General features: G+C 37.2%; 1 protein-coding gene across 2 annotated transcripts; it reads left to right on the top strand.

Annotated features, from left to right (window-relative positions):
* Positions 1–3,487: 3,487 nt before the first annotated feature.
* LOC112566347 (protein F37C4.5-like) lies at positions 3,488–18,412 on the top strand. 2 transcript variants are annotated; one of them, XM_025242494.1, is made up of 9 exons: positions 3,488–3,928; positions 5,237–5,456; positions 6,490–6,710; positions 6,928–7,057; positions 7,369–7,517; positions 12,842–13,004; positions 14,793–15,032; positions 16,483–16,716; positions 17,203–18,412. In XM_025242494.1, the coding sequence occupies exons 1-9, from the start codon at positions 3,723–3,725 to the stop codon at positions 17,395–17,397; spliced, it is 1,758 nt and encodes a 585-aa protein (XP_025098279.1). In that variant the 5' UTR covers positions 3,488–3,722; the 3' UTR covers positions 17,398–18,412. The 2 variants fall into 2 exon arrangements, with proteins under 2 accessions (XP_025098279.1, XP_025098280.1); XM_025242495.1 differs by lacking the exon at positions 12,842–13,004 and adding an exon at positions 8,228–8,366 and having other exon boundaries at positions 3,490–3,928.
* The last annotated feature ends 176 nt before the right edge of the window (positions 18,413–18,588 follow it).

Raw genomic sequence — 18,588 nt, 5'->3', positions numbered from 1 at the left:
ATAACCTTTTTCGGTTCCACTTGCCATTCTCTGGGTTTCACCCAACGGCTGGTCATTACCCTTTCCGATGCTTTTTCTTTTTTCTTGTCACGCGGTTATTCCCTTGGTTGTCACCTCTATGACTTTTATTTCTGGAAGTCCTGCTAACCTTGACATATCCACCTTTACTTCATTTGTTTTTCCCCACTGTGACCAAGAGGTCTTTGTTGGGACCAGGTATTTTCCTGATTCTGTTTCGCTCTTTTTCAACGTGTGATAGTGTTCTTTGTAGAAAATAAAAAGATTTTCTTTCTGTAGATTATGTACTTGAAGTTTCTGTCTTACTGGACAGATTACTTCCTAGAAGCCTCTTTGGCTGTTGATGTAGTCATCTGAACTCGCGTCCTCATAAATTCTTGCGTACGACAAAAAAGCTTGGTGTAGCTATGCATGGCTTCCGTTTTTGTTTTTTTTTTTTTAAATAAATAAATACATTTAGTAAGCTCGAGCAGACCGATGGATGGACTAGCAGGCAAACAGCTAGACAAGATAGTCTTGAGTGCGACCACGAACATGTACACATTCGTGCTGTGACTGCTCTGATGCGGGTGGCGAACGACTTATCTGTTTATAATCATGGCAACATATCAGTCATGTCTATGCTGGATCTACTGGCTGCTTTTGACACCTGGACCATCAGATGCTTCATACGACCTTTTGCCTCTCCAGCACAATCCTATCTGCCTGCTCGCACCCATTCTGTCTGTTAGTCTACCGCTTCGCATCCAAACCTGTTGCTGGTCAATATGGAGTGCCTCAGTGCTTAGCTCTTGTGATTCCATTGTTTACTGCCTATGTCCAGCCATTTGGTACTGTAATTCACCACTTTGGCTTGCAGTACCACATGAATGCAGACGACACACAGCTCCTGACTCCTGGCCCAGCTTGCCAACTACACACACTGTTTGCTAGCACTAAACAAACTCTGGATGTTGAAGAACAAATTACAACTCAATGAAGAAATTACAACTCAATGAAGTTATCCCGATAGCCTTCAAACATTTGTTTAAACATTTACCTCGGTCAACATCACTCACTCTTTCTGGATCCACCATTACTCTTTCCCAATCTGTCAGGAACCTAGGAATCATTTTCAATACATCATTGCCTTTCGAGAATTATGTTAACTCTGTCTTCAAATCCATTTTATGAACCGTTCAACAACAACAAAATAATAATAAATAGGATCTACCGCATGAGACATCTCTGTTACTGTCACCAATCAGCTTTTGTATTGTCCATGCTCGACTACTGTAGCTCTCTGTTCGTTTATTTCCCCGACCGTCTGCTTGACAAGCATCAGAGAGCTTAGAACAATGCGGCTCGCACTGTATTCCGCAATCAGAAGACCGATCATGTCACACCACTTCTGCATGATCTGCACTGGCTGCCAGTTCGGCCTGGCATCGAATTCAGGATCACCATACTTTGCTGTTGTGTTGTTCATTGCCCACCCCAATCTATCTGTCTGAGCTTGTGTCGCCTTATTAGTCAGGCAGGTCAGTTGGCTCTTCTCATAACAGGTTTTCTCACTGTCCCACATACCAGAGTGGACAGATGCAGCCGTCGTTCATTCTTTTTCTTTGGTCCCAGTATATGGAATGCCTTGCCTCTGTCTCTCGGTACAGTGGGACGCTACTTGTTTTCAGGTCTGAATTTAATTCTTTCGGAAATGCTAACTGTAATCAGTTTACCCTGAGTGTTACTTTCTCCTCTATTCGTTCCTTCATGTTCATTGTGCATATGTGCATATATGTGTTTACCTGATTGTGATACCCTTCTCTGTCACACGGCATCATTACCTACTGCCCCTTGTTGCTCTTAAAGAGCATTGAGCTTGCCTTCGTTTGGGAAAATGGTCAATAGAAATCCTATTATTATTATTATTATTATTATTATTATTATTATTATTATTATTATTATTATTATTATTATATCAACAGACATTCATAAAGATATTCAAGAATTGGCTTGCATGTGTGTGTGGAGGAAGAGTTAAAGAAGGATCGACCGAGTGACAGACCACGCAGACATAAAACAGAAAGTAGGGGAAGGGACGGGGGAGTCAGAGAGAGAGAGATCAAACTGTATACATCCGTAAACCCATCACCGTCAAAGGCAAAGAAACCAATTTCGTTTTCATCCGATTTTAACATTGATTTATTCTTTACATTCACGTCATGGGGATTAAACTTCTTTCATCGCATGTTTACCATCATTTTCAAGGAAACGATTTTCCTCTTTCATAGATAGTAAGAAATTTATCCAAAGTCAGTACTGTATGGGGTCTTAAATATGGATTTGAGGGGTAGGGAAGAAATCTATATACCCACCTCTAAAGTTGCTGAGTTGATCTACTCTTTATGAAACACATTTGTATAAGCAAAACTATACTGGCACAACAAAAGTATCAAAGGCTACTTGCATTCTAGGGGAAAAAAAAGGGGGGGGGAGGAATCCATCGAAGACTGACATTTTTAACTCACACAACTTTGAAGTGAGCATTTTTGTTTACTTTGGTTTTGGAAACAATGTGCGATAATAATAAATAATAATACAAGATCTATATATCTCATACATACACACACATGCGTGAGGAGCGTGTTCGTAGGGCTTGAGACAAGAATGAGACATGGATAGCATACGAATGACGGAAGGATAAACAACAGTTTATCAAAAGACAAATATAGAAAACACAAAGAGGAATCAAGTAACAAAAACTGAGAATATCGTGAATTGCAGAGGAAGACAATTAGAGAAAATAGCAATAAGAGGAAAAAGGAGGGGGTGAAAAAGGACTAGCATTGTATGGACTGTTGTTAGAAGTAATGCTGAAGGAAGAGGTGCGTTTTCAGTGGTAGATACGTTGGGGATATAGAAAGGGTGAGAGTTCCATTATTTTTGTGCAAATTAACTAAAATTCCTGTGACCACATGTTTTAGTTCTGATAACAGGAATAGTTAGGGTACGGTTATCAGACGAAGAGCGTAGTTTTCTTGCTGGGATGTTGAGGAAGAGAAGTTCAGAAAAAATAGGGCAGGAGCTTGCAAAGAAATTAAAACACAGTACAGACAGTTTGTACTACACACATATGGGCTACATCTTCATTCTTTAAACTTTTTTTTTTTTTTTTGTCACTATCATAAGCTATCTTTTCCCCTAGGTTTTCGCCCCTTCTGTCTGGTTGGTTGGTTAGCGAGAAAGCTCTTCCACCGGGAGGGGGACTGGGGAGAAAATCGGAGTACCTTGAGAAAACCCGTCAGCCTGCGAACAGGTATCGCATACAGTGTCCCAAACCCTGTCCTGAACCCAGGACCTCTCTCTCTTCAGTGATGACAAACAAGTGCTTTAACCGCTACACTACCGGGGACCCCTTGCCACCCTCACTCTTCTTATCTGTAAGGGGAAGAATCATCAGGCAATCTTGCATGTCAATAAATCATCTCCCTTTGATGCGGATGTCATTACGAAAGTCGCAGACGATAAGTGTCAAGCACTTGACTTACCTAACAGGCTACGGCTCACAGTGTCACGCGGAAGCCGGATATTGTTGACCTAATAAGTTGAGGGTGCGGCTCTGTTTCTTACGTATTCCAGAGGCTGCGATAGCAAAGTTGAAAGCACTGTTTTGATCAACTTCAAACTGCGCAACGAAAGTTACATTTTGAATTCGCTCGGGGAAAATGGCAAGTTCAGCAGATTCATCAAGTAAAGGGAAAGACGTGGATGAAGGAAATGTTTTTGAAGCCCCAGACTGTCCAGTGGAGAAAGTAACTGTGTACGCTGACAGGGCGGAGGTATGTCGGCGAGTAGAAACCAGCTTGGTTGCTGGACAAAATCAGGTGGTCATCCGTAAACTCCCGCTGCACGTGGATCAAGACTCCATCAGGTAAATATTAATATTTATGATCCATAAATATACATCATGTGTTTATTATACGTTTCTCGTCTCCTGTAATTTTACCTGATTTTATGTTAAACAAATCGAATATACTAACTGGATATAAGTGCTCACTTCTTCGATCATGTTCAATTCTTTTCCTTTATTCCGATCAATATTAACTTGCGCAATGGGTAAACGAAGACAGATACAGTATACTTTTTCATGTGAATTTTTGTTGTTTTCGCCTGAAAAAATACTTTATAAGGACAGTTTGTGACAACCCGCTCGATTCTCATTATCCGGCACCGTGCGCAGCTCAATTGTGTGGGTGGGCGGCTTAATGCATGGGTAGGGTTAGTGGTGGTCGTGGGCGACACCATATTACTGCTCCTATGGTGAATGCTGAGTGATGGAACATACAAACTAATATGAGCGCCAATATTTGTAAAGACAATCTGTGCGTGGCAATAGGGTTTTGATGACAGTGTACCTACATCTGAATTAAATTTCTCATTAAATAATAAAGTTGTGTTGACATCTTTTAGCCACTTGGCACTTTAGGCAAATACAGCTTTCCTCATTGAATAACTGCAGCATATTAATGGCTCACAGAATTTTAAAAAAATGTTGAAGCAAAATAAATTGCTAAGTTTGATGTGGTGATATAAGCAGTAATTAGAGGTTGGTGACTATAATTAGTTCTGTGAAATATCTCATAAATTTAGTTATACAATTTTGACCCTTGTGATATGCACATTAAATTTCACAAGAGCAAATGTCAATGTTTTGGTTATCATCTTACTATGTGAATGCAGTGGTCTTAATAGTCCCATATGTTAAAAAATATGTTCCGTTTATTTAAAATCATGAGAAAGAGCAAAAAGATTGAGGATTCTTGGTGATGGTTATAGGAAGAAATCATCCATAACACATATTTGTGTGTCTCTCTCTATTATATGCTTAGTGTTATTTTCCCTTTTTTTATGTATAATTAAAATTGTGTCAGAAATTTTCCTCTAGTTCTTATCGTCATTTAAATGATTTTCAATAAAGGGTTTTGTAAAGAAAATGCTTAATGTGGTCTCCTTAATTGTTTTCAACATAAAGTTCATGTACTTTATGGCTTTACCTGTATGGTAGTTATTTTGTTTAAGCCTGGGACAGGGAATGGGGTACGAATATGCCAGCTAACAGTTGGAATCACTTGCTTCCCAGCCATGTTCTCAAGGTGTATTTCCTCTCATTAAGATGGAATACCAGTTGACTACTGCTGTGATATTGATACATTCTATATATTTTCCTGTTCTCTTACAGAGTGGAGGGTAAGGGAGCAGCTACCATTAGTGAAGTGTCATTTCAGTCGAAGCATGTGCCACCGAATGAAGCTGAAAGGTCCCAGAGATCAAAAGAGCTCAGGGAAGAACTTGATGCATTGGAACTCCAAGAGACTGAACTTCTATCTGAACAAGCTGTGCTGAAGAAACAGTGGGAGCTCCTGGACAGCTTTGCTAATTCTGCTTCAAGGACTAGCTTGGTGAGGACTTGTAAATTGTGTGTCTTTGCTCTATAACTTGACTGACAACCCTACTGCTTTTCAGTTTTCTCCCATCAGCCTAACCCTGCTTTGATTGGGCTGAGTGCACACTGCTTAGTTTAGCTATAGTGAGGAAGTTAGGCATACATTATTTGCACGACAAAGTGCATGCTTAATAAAAGGATATGTAAATAAAAATGAAGAATGTGATACATAATGTATGTCTTTTATGTGATATCTAAAATTTAGTCATTTGCATATAGGATAGTTGCTGCTCTATGCTTCACTGGGGGTGATTAGAAACAAGAAGAAGGTATAGGATATTACTTAAAACTGTCACTTTGCTAAGTTCTATAATTACTTCATGTTTGCAGGAAAAAAGGGGAAAGATAGTAATTAATTCTTTACATTTTAGTGCAGGATCTGTTTTTGTCAAAATCAGTAGTAGATGGACAATAAAAAGAGCAACAGAAAAACACAGCATGATAAAAGTGATCTGCTTTCTAGCAGAATAACAAATGACCATAAGAACAGCAATGAATATGGTTTATAATATAATTAGATAAACTACATAAACATATCACATATTAAATATACAACTAAATAAATATAGTACACAAATATAAATTATATAAGACTATAGCAGCAACAGTGACAATAGCTACACTAAACAAAATCTGGGATTTGGTGTATGTCATAGTTTTGAGGCTTCAGGCCTGTGGGTAGAAAACTCCCTGTTGCCTTCCCAGCATTTCTTAGCAGAAATGGTATGTGATTTTTATCAGGTATAGAAATGGCATCTACTGGAGAAAGGTTATGCTCAAGTCATGGTGAAAACTTATGTTTGCTGTAGTTTCTTTACCTTTTTCCTTGTACTAATGAGATTAAAAGAAGACCAGAAGTAGGAAAAGAATGCTAAAAACACAATCTTAGGGCTATCTTAAGAAAATGTTCTTATTGTGTAGAAAAATATCTGTGCCCCAGCAGTGTTAATTTAAACTATATATAAAGCATTTAACTTCTTTGTCCACAGAGTGAAAAGGATGGAGAGACATCAAAAGGGATAAAACTGGAGGAGTCTTTTTTCAAAAGCTTAACAGACTTTCTACAGTTGTATAACAAAGAGGGTAATGCACTGGAGAAGAAACTTATTGATTTGAAGAGAAAGCTGGCTCTTCTCGGAGTGAAAAAGGAAGCAATTTCCAGAAACCTGAGGGAGCTTTCTGCTGTGAATCACTCTAATAGCACACTGCAGTAGGTATTTTCATTATACTTTATGATATCATCACATGAATGATTCTTCTGCTCCATTTGTGTGTACTGATTTTACCTGATATTATAAGCAAAGTTCACATCCTATCTTGAAAAACAGCTCTTTTAATAAATGCATTTTTGTCGTCTTCCATATCAGTGTGTTGGATGTGCATGTATTCCTGATGATAAAGCAGATGCTATTGTGTGTTACTTCTAGGCAATGTGTCATTGTTCTGGAGTGTGCACAAGCCACTAAAGTGAGTTTGTTGGTGTCCTACGTGACTTCTTGTGCCTCATGGACTCCAAGCTATGACATACGCATGTTCACAGCTGACAACTTGCTCAAGGTAAGAAAATATAAAGGAACCATTAGCTTAACATGTAAAAACTATGTGAAAAATGTGAAAAAGAAAACTCGTTAAGAAAAGAGGTGTTTTCACAGATCTGCACTTCAATATTGTCTTTTTCTCAACACTATGTGTCTGTGTGGGAAAGAGAGAGAGATTAACTGCGATAAATACTTAGATGACCTAACAGGTTACAGAACAGAGTGTGATTGAGAGGTATTGATGTTTTTCATGACATACCATGAGCAACCTTTTGTTTTCTTCTGTTAATGCAGCTCACACATTCAACCCACTGGACTTTTGTGTTTCAGATTACATACTATGGTCTTATCAAACAATCTACGGGTGAGGACTGGAATAATGCCAAGTTATTCTTGTCAACTGCTTCTCCTAGCATTGGAGGGGAAGTCCCAGAATTGGGAACTGCAGAACTCAGCGTGCAGCAACCTACACAATTGAGGTAAATCAAATGACAGCAGATATCTGTCGAATACCGAATGATTTTCCTGCTCTTTGATGGCTAAAGGGAGTTAAATCTATTCATGTTATACTTTTCATGAATCAGTATTGCATTTTACATTTTTGCTTTGTTGTTTTTGTACCACAAACCAACAATGAGGGAAAATAAATGAAATGTCATTAAACTATAAAGATTTTTGCAACATAGTAGTAATGATTGTGTTATTGATTTTAAAATTTACTTATGGATTGACACTTCATGTTGTGAAAAGGAAGGATAGCTTTTGCAAGTTTATTCTGTAAACTTTGTTATCTCCCACACAGTATATGTGTTTGTCTGCTTTGTGAGTTTTCAGTGATTGTATAATTGCTGGTCATCGTTACTGGTTTGTCAATCCTCACATACTTTGGAGTAATAATCAGGCATTGAATTAAAAAACTATTATAAGTGAGAGATTTGATTTTTTCCCTTTAGGTGGATGTCAGTAAATGTTTCTGTTATGCCTAAGAAAATGCAAAAAGAAACTTAAATATACATTTTTAAAGAATTAGGGACAGACATTTTTCTAGGATGCTAAAAGATATGATTCCTCCATTAAAATTCTATATTGTCAGTGAAATAATAACAAAACAAAAGACCTAATTTTCAACCATGAGAAGACATTCAGTATGTCCATTAGAGTGTAAAAATGTGATCACAACATTTGACAGGAAAGCAGGCGGCTTTGGTGGCAGAGCATTTAAGCCTATGGCAATGTATTCACCACCACCACCACCTATGGCAGAAGCACTGTATTCTGCAGAACCTGTAGGGAACCTATTGGACTACGTCGTACCCGTAACTGCCTTGGTCAGTGCTGTATAAATAGTATATCTCAAACGCTCTTGGCTGTCAACTGTCATTAAATAGCTCTTTCTATTTGAACTGCATCCAGAAACATGCCTTCCAGTTTTAAGCAAAATAGAATAAGGTAAATCATGGGTCTCACTTAATAGCCTTGCTTGTAGGACACTTTTCTGTTGGACGACTGCTGTCATTTAATCAAAATCCCATTGTCTCTGTTATCACTCCCCTTCTAAGAAAGTAGCTAAACACTGAAAAAGCAAAACCTGCATTGGCATTGTGTTTACCACAAGGTTTAATCAGTAATTGTATCAGTGACCACAAAATGTGTGTAATAACATGGGTGATGGGGGTTCTTATTTTAAAGTCAGGTGATAGTTAAAAATTCATCCATTTTCTTGCTTTAAGGTGACTAAAATTATCTTTTGTATGTAAAACCTAAATCAAAGTAAAAACAGTTTTCCTCTATATGTTATCATCTTGAATTTGTGCATGTAATAACGCATATCAGCTAAGGATAAAGCTAAAGCTTATTAGGACTTAAAGAACGTTTTTGGAAACATAAGTGATAATATGGTGGGGGAGGGATCAGACCATTGTATCTCCTTATGAGAAGACAGATGCACAGGGTACAAAGATGAACATAATATTTAATAAGCATTCCTACACACATTCACGCTGATGTACATGAATGTGCACACACATGCACACACACTTGCTAGTTCAGCTTAAATGTAAGGCTTGGGAAAAACTTTTCATACCCAGAAAATAAACTATTCATGGAAAATAAGTCAAATCTCTTCACCAGCCCTTTACTGTTACTTCTAGCATTGAAATCTGAGGAACCTTTATCATCAATGTCAGGCTGCATGGACTGTCTTTTGGTCACTGTAGTGCTAAAATGATGCAGTCCTTGTATGCTATTCTTTTGGCTCAGTGCAAGATTTGCATGCACTTTTGGCTCACTGTATGATTTGCACGCACCATCTCATGTATAGAATGTTTCTTTCTGTTCAGTATTTCTAGCAGTTTCCTTCTCTCCTAACCTCTCCAGACATATTTTTTTTAATTTCAGCAAGGTATGTGCCATATCTAACATGCTGCTGTGTTGACATTGTGTGTTAATAATAGTCGTAATGTTGTATTCTTTCCTAATGGTATATCTTTACTTTTCCCAGCTCTTCTTCAGTGTATTCTCATTTTAAACTGTATGGGACATAACCTTCCTAGGTATGCAGGACTCACACTCAGGGTGAGAGCTGCACATTATTAACCATTGAATTTGTCCTTTGTAGAGAAGTTTGCAAAATGCAGGAATGATACTGCTGTCCTGGGAGGCATAATGGTGGTTGCACTTCTGAATTTTATTTACTTTTTTTTTTTTTTTTTTTGGGGTCTCAACTTTTGATAACAATAATTTATATGAAGAAAAGAAGGATTTCTTATTTTATTTCTTTATTTGGAGAAAACTGTCTCACCTGCTTCCTAACACCAAACACAATCCAGAAATCCTTGCTGACATGTATTTCAGTAATCACATTGAGTAATCGCATACACTGACTATTACATCTTTGTGTCCCTGACATCACCTTTTTTTTTTTATAAAGGAAAATGGTGGTCCGGATCTAATGTCAGAAATGAAATATATAAAAGTACCAGTCTTATAGAAACTGACAAAGCGTGCTGCACTATTGGCCAAAAGAATCAAATGTGTAATTTGAAGGGAAGATTTTCAAGAACACTGCATGGGAAGAACACCAACTTACTATTTAATGATGTATCATGCAATACGCATTGATTTAAACATCGGTTGATTTGTATGAATATCGATCCTGCATATTTCTTAAATTTTACATCTAAATTTTGGAAAAAGAGAGAGAGTGCGTGTTTGGCTATTTCTGTGAACATATTTGAACCCACAGAGCAGAGCTTCATCATCATAATTACAACAAATAATATATGTTGACCAAAAAAAATTTTAATTACATGCAAAATTTTTTTAAATCTAATCTGAAGAAAATAATTTCTTCAAAGGGAATGTAACATTCCTGGTGAAATTCACAGAGCATTTTGTGCTCTATACTTTTGAGGGATAAACGTCATGGAAATTAAGGGTTTTGCTTTTCATTCTTCTTTCTCAACAGCTAAGCATTACAACATTTTTTGAAATGGGTCAGCATTACAAAAACTACTGACTGTAATATGAAAGAATATTATATAATGTATCAAGGATTTTACAGTGAAACTAAATAAGACAATTCCCTGTCATTCTGGTGGCATTTAATGAATTTTGATCACTGCTTTTATTTGGATTTATGTTACAGAAGTCCAGTAGAAGTGTAAATAAGTCATTAAGTTTTCTTCCAAGGATTACAGTTGCTCTAGATCATGTTGTCTGTCAACAAAGATGCCTTCAGACTATGTCACTAATATTCTGATAACATTTGCCATGACAATGGTCAGGTTTTTTTTCACAATGGTGTACAAAATTTGCCTTTTATAGATTTTTCTTGAAAACAGATTTATTGTTTATGTGGTAGTGCATGAGAGATGGTGTGCATTTTTGTTGGGTTGCATGTGTGTAATTACGCATGTTTGGTTTATGATTTATGTTGTAAAATTTTAGACCTACCCATAATGGTAGAACCTTTTTTTCAATTAATCTTGATGTTGATCATAAGTGCGATTTTTATCAATATTGAAAATGAGTGATTGTCTAAAAGAATTGTTAAAATTACAGGCATGTGATAGATGATGACATAAATATACATATCTATATCCAAGTAAATATAAAACAAATATAAGCAGCAAACACGTTACACCTCCACATAAATGAAATGATGATGGCTTATTCAAACAAGAAATTATAAACATCTTTTATATGCATATGGAAGATCCTGGGGCATTACGGAGTCCCTGCAAAACTTGTTCAGGCCATTGCAATGCTGTACAGCAATTTCAAATCCCAGGTTGTCTGTGATACAGAGTTCACAGACCCCTTCAGCGTCAGTACTGGGGTGAAGCATGGCTGCATTCTGTCGCCGTTCCTCTTCATCCTGGCCATGGACTGGATCATGAAGACTTCCACCGACAGTGAGAGGAGAGGGATCAGATGGACCATGACTATCACAGCAACAACAACGCTGGAAGACTTGGACATTGCTGATGTCATTGCCCTGTTGTTACACCGCCACCAAGACATGCAGGAAAAAACAAATGCCTTCTTAGAAACAGCTGGAAACCTTGGCTTGAATGTCAAAGCAAAGAAAACGAAAAGTCTGAGAGTGAACGCCAGAGTCCAAGACAGCATCAAACTAAATGGAGAAGAGATTGAGGAAGTTGACAGTTTCACCTATCTTGGGTCCAAAATGTTAAAGACCGGGGATGCGGAGGTGGAGATTGGAGCCCGACTGGCGAAAGCCAGCCAGGCCTTCGCCTCACTCAGGAGCACATGGAAGGCAAAAAACATCAGTCAGAAGATCAAGCTGAGAATCTTCAAGTCAAATGTGATCAGCACCCTCCTTTACGAATCAGAATCATGGAAGATGACTGAAACCATCAGTAACAGGCTTGACATCTTCCAAAACAGATGCCTCAGGCGCATACTTAACATCTTTTGGCCAAATATCATCACCAACGAAGAACACCAAAGAACTGAAACCATCACCACGCAGGTTCAACAAAGGCGTTGGCGATGGATTGGACATGTGCTCCGCCAGCAGACAGCAGACCTCTCCAGAGTCGCCCTACAATGGACTCCAGACGGCCGAAGAAAACGAGGCCGCCCAAAGGAAACTTGGAGAAGAACAGTGGAAAAGAAGATGAAAGGAAAGGGCTGGACATGGGGTCACCTAGAGCGGGTTTCAGCCGATCGACATTGGTGGCGGACTCTGGTTGAGCCTTTATGTACAACCTGATGCACAAAGAGGAATAGATAGATTTATATGCATATAAAAAAGATATATGCATATGCTTGAGTGCATTATTCAGATTTTTTTTCCCTTTGCTGGCACCTTTTAATACAACCTTGTATATGATTCTATGGTGTATACACCGTCCTCACCACCGCCTGCAGCATTGCTATGTAAGAGAGTGGTGGTCTGTAATATGTGTAGATGTTGTATTAGGAGATATTGGAGAAAGAGGGCTGAGTGTCAGAGAATTCTATTTTGAAGAGTTTACAGGATATGAGGACATTCTCATTGTTGCATATTCGTCTGTTGTTCCTTTTTAGGAAAGTCCATACATTTGGTGTTCTTATATATCTTTTTAAACAAAGCATGCATTTATAGTGTAAAGTGCACAGGTCTCAGGGCCAACAAAGAACATATCAAAGGTTTACTGTATAAGTGCATAGCAGTCTTCAACTACTGGGTGCTTCTGACAAATCGCTTTAAATATGATTATGTTTTGTGCACAAGAAGTCCACTGACAGATGATTCCATCATGGCTAACATGTAGAGGTTACATATTCTTTACAGGGACTATTCCGTCATAAGACAAAGTAAAAGGAAGTATGGGTATAAACCACAACATCGAGGTACCCTTGATTCTTTTGTGGATGATATTGCAACTGATTGCTCATTCTCGCTCACATCTGCTGCACAGTTACCTCCACCATCTGTTAGCAAATTTGTAGCATCAGTGAGTATTAATATTACAAATCTATTGCTTAATCATTTCTCTTTTCTTGGAACCAGAGATTTCTCCTACCATCCTTTTTTCTGGCATTGTTAAAAAACCTGAATGCTTCATTATAATCCATTGGTGATGAAAAAAATCTGCAAAGTCAGATTAGTTTCAAGTATTTTAATTCTTCTTAAACATACTTTGGACATCTTATAGTTACATGCTGACTCGAAAAAGGTTGAAGCGTTGTAGCTTTCATATGTTTCTCAGCAAGAAAAGTGGCAAAGTTTCTGAGACTCTTGATGTAGTATGCCTTCATCTTTTAAAAAAGAATTGATTGATTCTGCTGTGCCTGCTAGGTTATGGACCATTACCTTTGCTTGTACATATTTATCTCTTTGCGGCATACTTTCTTCTCCAACCAAATTTTTCTATTTCTATTTAGATACTCCAGCACATTGCTCAGCTGTATTTAACCCTGCTGGCAGTCTTCTCCAAATTCTTATACTTTGCATTTAAATTTTTAAGGAAATCAGTGTTGTAAGATCTCATAAGCTCTTCAGCCTTTGATCTGATACTGGTGAATGAATTTGTCTTTGTAATAAAGGATTATGGCTGAAATACCAGTGTAGAGAGTACTTCAGTTACTTTGACCTGGCAGACTGACGTAGCCATCTTATCACACAGCTATACAGGCAGGCAGTATTGAATGTGGTTTGTTTCATGCAAGTTTTTGCCAGTGTTATCTTTTATACATCATATTATTTCCTCAGCTATACTTTCCTTATGTTTATGTAGTGTTTTAGGTTTATTATCACAAGTTAAGTATAATGTGCATGCTAATCCATGTGAAGTTTGAGTGGCATGCATGTAGAGGTAATTTGTTGTTAATAATTGGACAGTATGTGTAAAATTTGTGTGGAACATTTTAGTCATGCATGAGAAAGAACATTATTTAATCAGTTTGTATGTTTATCCAGTTAGGAGACATACTCCAATCTGAACATTTTTTTTATGAGTTATTCTTTAGTTATCACCATACACACTTGAGGGTAAAGTGTGCAAACTGAGCACATATGGTATGAGTATGGATGTCTGGAAAAAAGGCTGTTTTAATTACAAAATTTATCATTTAACGGTTTATCACTTTTCAGTTAATTCCACCTGCCTCATGGACAGAAGGATAAAAATTAGTTTTTACAGCTTTCATTTATGTGTAACCCTGCTTTGAATAACCAACACTGTCTTCCACTTCTCCATGTGTTGCAGCTTGTATATATTTCTTATGATATCTGTCACCATTTCATTTTACTCTAAAACAATTTTTACATCTACTGTACTATGTACTTAAAAGCATGTTTATTAGGCTGACATTTGTACTGTAACGTTTAAATTTTACACATTAATCTTCTTACATGTTTACTTTTCTGACAGATACATTAAAATTGATCTTTGTTCTTAGGTTTATTTAAGCATAAAACTGACAATTATTACAGCAACAGCACTTACATCTTTGTAATTTAATTTGTAATTTCAAAGTAGTACTTTTTGGAGAAGAATATTGAGGAATTTTACTAATGACATAATTAAATGGGAATAATTTTCAGTATTTTTTTTATGGTAAACAAAGCTTCTGTTATGTATTTTATGTTAAAAAAACCTGTTAAAGTGAAAAATTCAAAAATCAGTAACTGAGCTGTTCCACAGCAGGAAGTAGGAAATTCATCATTCTGTTCATTCTGTTACTTTAGGTAAAAAAAAAAGCTATAGAGATGATTTGTTCCAATGTTCTTGTGTATATAGGTTGGAGAGAGTGTTGCAACCACAGTATACGAGATTGTGCGCCCTGCAACAATTCCCAGTGACAATATTGAGCACAAGGTTACCGTTGGCTTAATTGATATCAAGCCCACAATCTGCTACACTTGTGTCCCCAAAAGGGTACCTCAGGCTTACATGATTGCTAAGGTGGTGAATGGCTCTGCCTACACGTTCCTTCGTGGAGAAACTAGTATTTTTCTGGATAATACTTTTGTTTCCAAGGTATATCTAGTTTGTGGAAAATTTCTTTCAGAATGTGATTGTGTTTGTGTTTGGCATAATGCACTTGTTTGCATGTAAAAGATAGAAGTTTAGAAAGGCCTTAATAATATTGCATATTTGTGTTGGAAAAAGGCAGTTTATCCTTAAATATTCATTTAATTTTAGTCCATTTTTAAAAAAAAAGCCCCTTGCATTTTATTAAAAATCTCAACAATAAAATGTTTGAAGAAAATCTGTGATTTTTTTATGTGTTATTGTAAGACTATAAGGATTTTTGAGCAGTTTAACTGCCAGTATTTTCTAGAAAGACAGATTCATTTTCACTTTTGTTGTAATAAAGCAGAAGAGAGTGATGGGCATATCTCATCGATGTAACTTTGTTTTTAGTTTATTCCTTAATTGTTACTCCCTCGAGGTGCATAGAGCCAAAACAACACCTTGCCATTGGACACGGTTTTGGGCAGCCTTCCTCAGTTGGGCCCATTTGGTTCCGACATCCTTTGCCTTGCTTTCTACTGTTCATTTCCAAGTCTGCTTTCGCCTCCTAACTCTCCTCTTCCCCTGAGAGTTCCAGTCAAGTGCCTGCTTGGCAATGGTGTCAGCTCGTTTGTGTATGGTGTCCTATCCATGCCTGGCCTTGTTGATGAGGCTTTTGATATCATCATTTGCTCCACCATCCTTTTTGACAAAGATCCCTAGATACGTGAAAGCATTCAGAATGTTCTTTCCTTGAAGTTGGATTGAGAGTTCCTGCTTGTTGTTGATTCTCATCACTCCAGTCTTTTTTTTTTTTTTGTTGACTTTTAAGTCAGTCTTCTCTGCATCCTCTGCTTGCTTACTCAGTTTGGTTTGTGTATGTTGTTACCGATGAGATAGGAGACTAATGTCATCTGCAAAGTCCAGGCCCTCTAGCTGTTTGGTGAAGGTCCACTTGGGTTGTCTTGCACATAATCCAGTCTATGACCATCAGGAAGATTGTTGGTGATTGTATGCAACCCTCTCTTTCGCCAGTCTTCACTACAAAAGTTTAGTGAGTTTGCTGTTGTGAATAAGTTAGCAGGACGAGTCTTCATACAAGCCCTGGATAATGTTTATAAGTTTAGGTGGAATACCATAGTGGATCATCAGCCTCCAGATGACGTCCCTGTCTAGTGCATACTGTCAAATTCCTTCTCCAAGTCTAAAAAAGTTATATAGAGGGAGGATTGCCACTAAATAGTCTGCTCAATGATGATACAGAGGGTGGAAGTGTGGTCAGTGGATGACTATCCTGGCAAACTTTGCTTTTTAGAACCTGAATATTTTTTGGATCAAAGACTGGAACTGTTTTGTCTAATTTCCCTCTTTGAATGATGACCAGACAATTTGTAACAACCAGACAGGAAAAGACTAACAAAATGTAACCAATGTATTTTTTAAAAATATATGTGTAACCTTTTTGGATGTCCAGGGCTCAATGAAGGATGTATTCCCTCAGGAAGAATTTGAATGCTCACTGGGTATAGACCCAGCTATCAAGGTCACCTACAAACCACTGAAAAAGTACAAAACTGCTTCTGGGATCTTCTCTAAGGTGACAAGCACCACCTATGAGCAGGTGACAGAAGTAAAGAACACCCATGATTATGGTGTGAAACTGCTCGTCATGGACCAGCTTCCTCGAAGTACTGATGAACGTGTGAAGGTGATATCTTTAAAACTGGATTTTCTTATAAGCCCTTTTGTAAATGGAAGATGCTAAGGGTGGATGGTTAATTAATCTGCTCAATTTTAGATTAAAAAAATATCTCGATGCCTGCTTAGGCCTGTGGCTAGAAAATGCTCTCTGTCCACCCAACAGCTGCTTAGTAAGTAGTGGTCACCTGATTTATTAAACCAGCTAAAAAGGTGCTTTCCCATTTCCACTTGCTGTCTGCCAGGCACAATGAACCACTAAATAACCACAAGGATTTAGGCTTTTTTTTTAATAATTGCCATCTCATTTGTGCTTGCTTATAAGACAGGTCATATAGCATTACCCTCCCTTCTATGGTGACAAGGGAAGCCATGCTAACAGGGTATCAGCATAGAACTTTTTTACCATTTTGCAGTGTGGATTTTGTCTCTTGACTGTTCTGTCATAAACTTTGACATTTCTTTGGTTTTTTCTTTTTTTTTTTTTGTCTTGCAGGTCAACCTTCTGGAGCCTCAAATAGATCTTAAGCATCTTGAGAAAAACAAAGATGTGACCCTGAACAAGAAAAACAACATTGAATGGAATGTGGATCTCCCAGAGAAGGGGACAAAAGAATTGGTTCTGAAATATGTTATTGAGCATCCTTCACAGATGAATCTGCAGACAGCTGAAAACTTTGGAAATGCCTAGACCAGATTATGCCTATGTACCAAATGCGCCTTATTTTTCCCCAAAATTTGTTTTCCTACAAATCGTGTATAGAAAAGAAAATTATTTACTTTTGCTTTTAAATAGAAAATATTTGTCAAATACTTTTTTTATTTTTAACATGTTGGGTGCTTTATAGAATTTGCTAGAATATATTAAGATAGTCTTCAAATATCTATCAGCTCATTACAATTAAGAAGAGGTTACAATGACTTTTTCTCCACTCCTTTTTTCAGAAATACATTTTACAACTTTTTTATATTTTGTAATTGTCGTCTAGAAAATCAAAGGTTTTCAAGCACTTCACATAACTTTATTTTGTTTACTTGGTGATGGGAAAATTATATTATCAATGAAAATCAAAGGTTTTCAAGCACTTCACATAACCTTATTTTGTTTACTTGGTGAGGGAAAAATTATATTATCATTGAACAAGCAACTTTGTATACCTATTAAAATGTAAACACCAACAATAGGTTGTAACTATAGTTAGTTTATCACTGGTTTTATTATTTTATTATCTTCCAATAGATTTAAAAGCCCACTCAAGGCACTGATGCTAACTTTGTTTAGCCTCTCAGTCCTGGGAAATTTCCTTTTGTTTTTATTCAAAGCGGGTATAGCAGCTGTATATAGCTGTTAGGACATGTGTTAAGAAAAAAAATTAAATATTTTGCTCTCCATTCATCACAGGCAATAAACAGCATTTGGACTGTAAAATTTTTCTTTCACTTTCCAGCCCTTACCCCAACCCCTCCACACACATGTGCTCCCCCTACACATACACCCCTTTCTTATTTTGTAACAAATGTTACAAACTTTTTCATCAGTTACCGTTTCTCACAGTTTCTAGTGAAGTGGAATAATCTGCAGTTTCTGTGAGAGAATAGGGTACCTCTCCTACCAGTATTGGTTTCTTTTTGCAATTTAATGTTCTTTGATTAAATTTTTCCAATGTCTGATGTATGCTTCATATATTAAAATACTTTTTTAAATATCAGTTTTATTTTTATACTTGTAAGTTGCTGCAGTAATAAGTCTGCGGGTTTATTGTTTGGGCTGTTTTAACTGCTCCACTTTTTTGTGGGGACTCCCAAGGCTCATGCATCCAGTTTCACTAGGTTTCTCATCAATCATATACTGATAACTTGCGTCTGTACTACTCTACTCCAC

This window comes from Pomacea canaliculata, linkage group LG6 (genome assembly GCF_003073045.1).
Source record: "Pomacea canaliculata isolate SZHN2017 linkage group LG6, ASM307304v1, whole genome shotgun sequence".
Lineage (NCBI taxonomy): Eukaryota > Metazoa > Mollusca > Gastropoda > Architaenioglossa > Ampullariidae > Pomacea > Pomacea canaliculata.
The sequence above is the reverse complement of the archived record's forward strand: the minus strand, read 5'-3'. Positions and strand labels throughout refer to the sequence as shown.